This window comes from Rutilus rutilus (assembly GCF_951802725.1).
Source record: "Rutilus rutilus genome assembly, chromosome: 17".
NCBI classification, from domain to species: domain Eukaryota; kingdom Metazoa; phylum Chordata; class Actinopteri; order Cypriniformes; family Leuciscidae; genus Rutilus; species Rutilus rutilus.
Window position 1 is genome coordinate 3,261,029 of NC_140230.1, and position 6,000 is coordinate 3,267,028.

The following is a 6,000-nucleotide window of genomic DNA, read 5'->3' on the forward strand; positions in this document are numbered from 1 at the left end:
CATGTCTTTCACATTGTTTAAGTGAAGTTCTATTCACCTTCATTGATATGAATGTGAATAAAAATTGAAGTTTGGTGGATCTGACCACCAAAAGCAAGACATTTGATCAAAAGATGATGTAAATATCACATACTGACCTCATAAGACTTAAAAGCTGCATAGTTTGCAGTGTTGAAGTAATTTTACATGCCTAAAGCCTAGTGTGACTGGAACTTTACACAGCATTCATTAAAAACTGAGCGTGAAATAGAGTGGGTTACACAGTGTGTGTGTGTGTGTGTGTGTGTGTGTGTGTGTGTGTGTGTGTGTGTGTGTGTGTGTGTGTGTGTGTGTGTGTGTGTGTGTGTATGAAACGCCTCTCCTTTCAAGCATGGAGTTGGTGTCAGAATGTTAAAGCATTTTTGTTTAATTGCAGTTTTCTCAGTACTTGATATTCCAATGAAGATTTTGATTTATGAATGACTTTATTCCAGGCTCGCCGTACAGGGATAAAATCACGATCGCTATCCTGGGTATCCTGGAAGATGGCCGTATGCACATGCTGAAGGAGAAGTGGTGGAGCGACAGCAACTGTCTGGAGGACGAGCGCTATGAGACGGGTCCCATGGGCATCCAGAATCTGGGCGGCATCTTCATCGTGTTGGCATCTGGGCTGGTGCTGTCCGTGTTCGTGGCGATAGGAGAGTTCATCTACAAACTGAGGAAAACTTCAGAGCGCGAACAGGTGAGATGGACTGGAAGTGGAAACTATATGTCATTGACTAATAAAGAGGAAAGAAAATGATAACTTGCACACCGAGTCAGAAATCTTCGCACGTTAAAAAATAAATACGACCTCACGTCACGTTTTGTCCGTCATAAAAAAAATTTGGGTAACACTTTACTTGAAGGGGTGTGCATAAGACTGACATGACACCTTCATAATCATGACATGGCAGATGTCATAAATATGAAGGAGGTTTTATGCATGTTTATGACAACTGTCATTAAGTGTCATTCACTCAATTATGACATTTTTAATGCAAATATGACATTGTTTGAGATGTCTTTGTCATGACAACTTGACATTACCAAGACAACATAAATTGTCATAAATATGTCATAAACATGACATAGCAGATTAATTATCAAACTTAAAAAAAAAAAAAACACTTAGCTTTATGGGTTAACATTTCATTAAACTGTCAGGTGGTTGGTTTTGACATTGGCTGTCATGAGGCCATTATAACTGTGTCATGAATGTTTTTCTTGACCTCAACTACAGTGGTACAAATTGAATTTGTCATTAAAATGTTATAATGGCTTCATGACAGCCAGTGTCAAAACCAACCACATGACCGTTTAATGAAATGTTAACCCATAAAGCTAAGTGTTTTTTTTAAGTTTGATAATTAATCTGCTATGCCATGTTTATGACATATTTATGACAGGTTGTGTTGTCTTAGTAATGTCAAGTTGCCATAACAAAGACATCTCACACAATGTCATATTTGCATTAAACATGTCATAATTGAGCGAATGACACTTAATGACAGTTGTCATAAACATGCATAAAACCTCCTTCATATTCATGACATGTGTCATGTCATGATTATGACAGTGTCATGTCAGTCTTATGCACACCCCTTCAAGTAGTGTTACCATGCCCTTTTCACACTATATAAAAAAAAAAGTCTCTGATGTCCCCAGAGTGTGTATGTGAAGTTTTAGCTGTAAATACCCCACAGAGCATTTTTTTATAGCATGTTAAAATTGTCACTTTTTGAGGGTGAGCAAAAACGCTGTTTTTGTGTGTGTCCCTTTAAATGCAAATGAGCTGCTGCTCCCGGCACAGATTATTGTGTTTTTACCATGCTATTATTACATTTATTACCTTTTTATTATTAAAAATGTAGAATGCCTTTAAATAAAAAAATGTGATGCAAGACAACTATATATTTTTTATCAATATTTATGAGAAATTGTATCTGAAAATATCATTATCTGAAATTTATACGAACAAATAATGTGAGAATTACCAATATAAACTATGGATTTTTTTTTTATTTGTATCTACCTTTTCCGGGTCAAAACAGACCTGAATGCGATGAGAGGGTTAAGACATCAGGCTTGAAACTGCAATGCTCTATCAATCACGCAGGACTGAACATCACGCAGTGTCCTACAAAACCTCCCACATTAGCCCAGCAACTGCTAAAACGCCAGAGCAATCACCCAGAAGACCCTATCGAATGCCTAGCGAGGCCTTGTACCGTTACACGCACAGAGTAACAGATTTTAGACATGCTGAGATGAAGATGTTCAGCACGCTGACTAAAGCTGAGCCTTCATTCACACCTGATAACATCACAGAATAGATCTGCTATTTGAAAGGAGAGATGAATAACCGATCGAACATCAAAAAGCATAGCAAGCAAATCGCAAATCACTTTTTATGTAGACACATCTCGCAGATAAGATGCCAGTGCTGGAGGTTGACATTTAAACCACTTTGATCATGTATTTGAGTGTAAAAGCACGCTCTAAAATGAGAATATTTTTATCACATCCTCCTCAAAATGAATTATGTTCCTTACTAAAAAGGAACATTGTGTTTTTTTCCACACATGTTGGAAGTTATTTTAAGGATTATTTTTGGTCTCGTTTAGAAAAAAGAAAACACATTGAACACTGAAAGACGTAAAAAAGCAACAAATATCAAACTATTGCTTTGCTAAGATCTGTTTTATTTTATAAACACTACAGTTGAAAAACTACAGTGTGTGGGGCTTAAACAAAAAAAAAATATATATATATATATATACATATATATTTCTGATGGTTCACGTGACACTGAAGACTGTAGTAATGCCGAAAACCAAATTTTAAGGGGTGGTTGATTATGATTTGACATTTTTTTAACTTTTACAGAAATCACTTTTTAAGGACTACAACAAACGGCTGGTAGGGACTACAATGAGCTTCTTCACGGGTTAGTGACATCACTAACCCTAAAATTTGCATACACCCCGCCCCCGGGAACGCGATTTATAGATTATCATGACAGAATATGCTAATCAATGACTAGAATATAGTTATGATTCATCAACTAACCATTCAGAAACGTCCTGTTGCTTCTACATGTTGTCTCTTCTTCTCGAGTCGTTCCATCATTGTCTGACTCCGGTTTGAACATAAAAGGCTAAAAGTTTTTTAAATGTTCAGTGCGTGTGTGTGTGTGAGGTAATCAGAACTGATAACACACACACACACAAGCTCTTAAAGCTCAGCCCTCTGTGCCGGGAGCAGCAGCTCATTTGCATTTAAAGGGACACAGAAAACAGAGCGTTTTTGCTCACCCTCAAAAAGTGACAATTTTAACATGCTATAAAAAAAATTATCTGGGGATTTTCAGCTAAACCTTCACATACACACTCTGGGGACATCAGAGACTTATTTTACATCTTGTGAAAAGGGCATTATAGGACCCCTTTAAATTGTAATAATAGTTCAGAATATTCCAGTTTTAACTGTATTTCTGAACAAAAAAGCAGCCTTGGTGGCATGAGACTTTGAATATTTTTAATTTGCTGACACACTCTGTTACTCCTAGCTTCCGTCCCACAGTTAGCACCAAAAATAGTCTTCCTCAGCTAATGAACGTGAAAGTACTTACTTCCTCTTTTGTTGTTATCCTTCCCACCCCACCATGTCCCTTTTTTTCCATCAAGAGGTCTTTCTGCAGTGCGGTGACGGACGAGATCAGACTGTCGTTCACGTGCGAGAGACGGGTGAAACTCAAGCCACCCCACCAGCATCCGCCACCAGCCACGCTGAAGACAGACGCGGTGATCAACATGCACTCCTTCAACGCCCGTCGCCTGCCAGGGCAGGACAACATGAGCCGCAGCACCGCAACGACGCCCGTGTTTCCATGACTTGCCTGGGCGACGGCCAACTGAGGCACGTCCCCGGAGCCGTGCCGGAGAGCAGGGACTACGGCTCCGAGATGATCACGGCATTCACCATCAACCGCAGAGACATCCGACACCACATGGCCAGTCAGAACGGTGGCAGTAGCAGCAAACCAGTTAGTGACCACATCCTCAAACCAATGTATCCCACAATGCCATTGCGAGAGGGAGGCCGATCCGTATCCTTCCTGTGAGAACGAACCACGTCTAGCCAAACTAACCGAGTCTGATGTTTACAAACGGCACTCGAAAGACTCGAAGGAGCCCCCCCACCCCTCCTCCCTCCCCCGCCCGATCAAACGAAAACGTGTTTCTCATTGGAACCGAGTGAAAATGTGGAAACGAGGCTTTTTATGAGCATGGCAATAAACGAACAGACGCGAATGGGAGTAGTTTTCTTAGAGTATCATTTATAGCACATCAAGTTCATTTCAAAGAGTTTTTGTAGGGGGTGCAAAACAAACGTCTCTGTGAATGCGATGTACATTACAGGTATGCGTCAGACTGTAGGAACGGTTTAGTTTAATACCGCAGCAGTCATGTGACCTGCTAGATTAGTAGAAAACCCTTAGACTGCGAGTTTAGAGAGTGCAGACGAACATCCTTTGCTCACGGAAATGCACAAACAAACAGGGTTGATTTCATTCGAGTCACCTAAACGAATTGACAAACGAGTAACAACTCTGTACGGCAGTTTTGAGCAAGACTTGAAGCCATTTTGATTTATTTGTGCTTCATACATTGCCGGCAGATGTTTTTTTTTTTTTTTTTACACAGCGAGATCTAATGGTAATGACGGATAAACACAAGAGTTGCCAAAGATCTGTCGTCCAAATGGATTTAGACACTTGAAACGCAGCTTGCCCTACAGACAAGAGAGCGAGTGACACGTTTGTTAATGAGTTATTCCTGAGAATTACAGCCTTCATATCAAGAATACTCACTTCACATGATACGTACAGAGGATTCAACACAAAACGAAGAGCTTGCCATATATGAAGAGCTTACGAAGGCAAACCGTTTTAAGACGTACATGAGTGAGAATGTCTCTCGCCACGTATCTATTCAGCTACGACTATATTGGCTTTTGCCATCAGCATCTGCTATGTCAACTTGTGGAAGTACAGAGTTTATAGATGGTGTGGCCTTCATCAAAACATTAAATCAGAAAACATCTGGGTGTTTTATTTATTATTATTAGTATCATTCCATCTTCCACTCTTGTTGTTGTCAGGTTTATTTACCCAAACTGAAAATCACCCACATATAGGTCCAAAAACCTGTGATATTTAGTCTTCCCTGACACACAAAATCCGATGTTAGGCAGAATGTCCAAGCTGCACTTTTTTTTTCCATACAATGAAAGCTGATGAGAGCTTAAAAAAAAAAAAAAAAAGTACCATAAAAGTAGTCCAAGATTAGATGTCAAAACCTTGTCTCACACATACTCTAGCTATCGTGTAGATTCAGAGAACTCAGTGTAATGTACTAGTCATACAGACTACTTTTATAGTGCCTTTATTGCCATTTTTATGTATGTTTGGAAATATAAATCACCACCTGCTTTTGTTGCATGGAAAAGAGTAGCTCAGATATTCTGGCTAAAATGTATATAAGAAAGAAAATTATAATTATACCAGTTTGGAACAACATGAGGGTTAGTAAGCGCTGACAAAATGTTCGGTTACACTTTATTTTGGTAGTCCACTTCAGACATTCTACTAAGTAACTTTGCAACTACATGTGAACTAACAGTCATTAGAGTATTAGTAGACTGCTAGGTTAGGGGTCAGGTAAGTTGACATGTAGTGGACCATCAAAATAAAGTGTTACCAAATGTTCACTTGTGGTCGAATCGACCTAATGGAAAGTTAATATTTAAATATTTTTTTATATCTTTTTTTTTCATCCATAGTATCATGCATAAATCCATGTGATCATCAGAAGCTGAAAGTGATTCCATTGATAATGTGGGTAATATTTCAACACCTTCATTTCAAAACATGCTCGTATTCACCTTTCTCTTTATGTGTTATCTGAACTTGAT

The 6,000-nt window shown here is 39.0% G+C and overlaps 1 protein-coding gene across 1 annotated transcript in view; it reads left to right on the forward strand.

Moving 5' to 3' along the window:
- grik3 (glutamate ionotropic receptor kainate type subunit 3) overlaps positions 1–5,332 on the forward strand; it is a 155,960-nt gene extending 150,628 nt beyond the window's left edge. The window contains exons 15-16 of the mRNA XM_084386085.1: positions 474–724; positions 3,713–5,332. Coding sequence (XP_084242211.1) covers positions 474–724; positions 3,713–4,147 — 686 coding nt within the window. The 3' untranslated portion in view covers positions 4,148–5,332. The remainder of the gene's footprint in view (positions 1–473; positions 725–3,712) is intronic.
- The last annotated feature ends 668 nt before the right edge of the window (positions 5,333–6,000 follow it).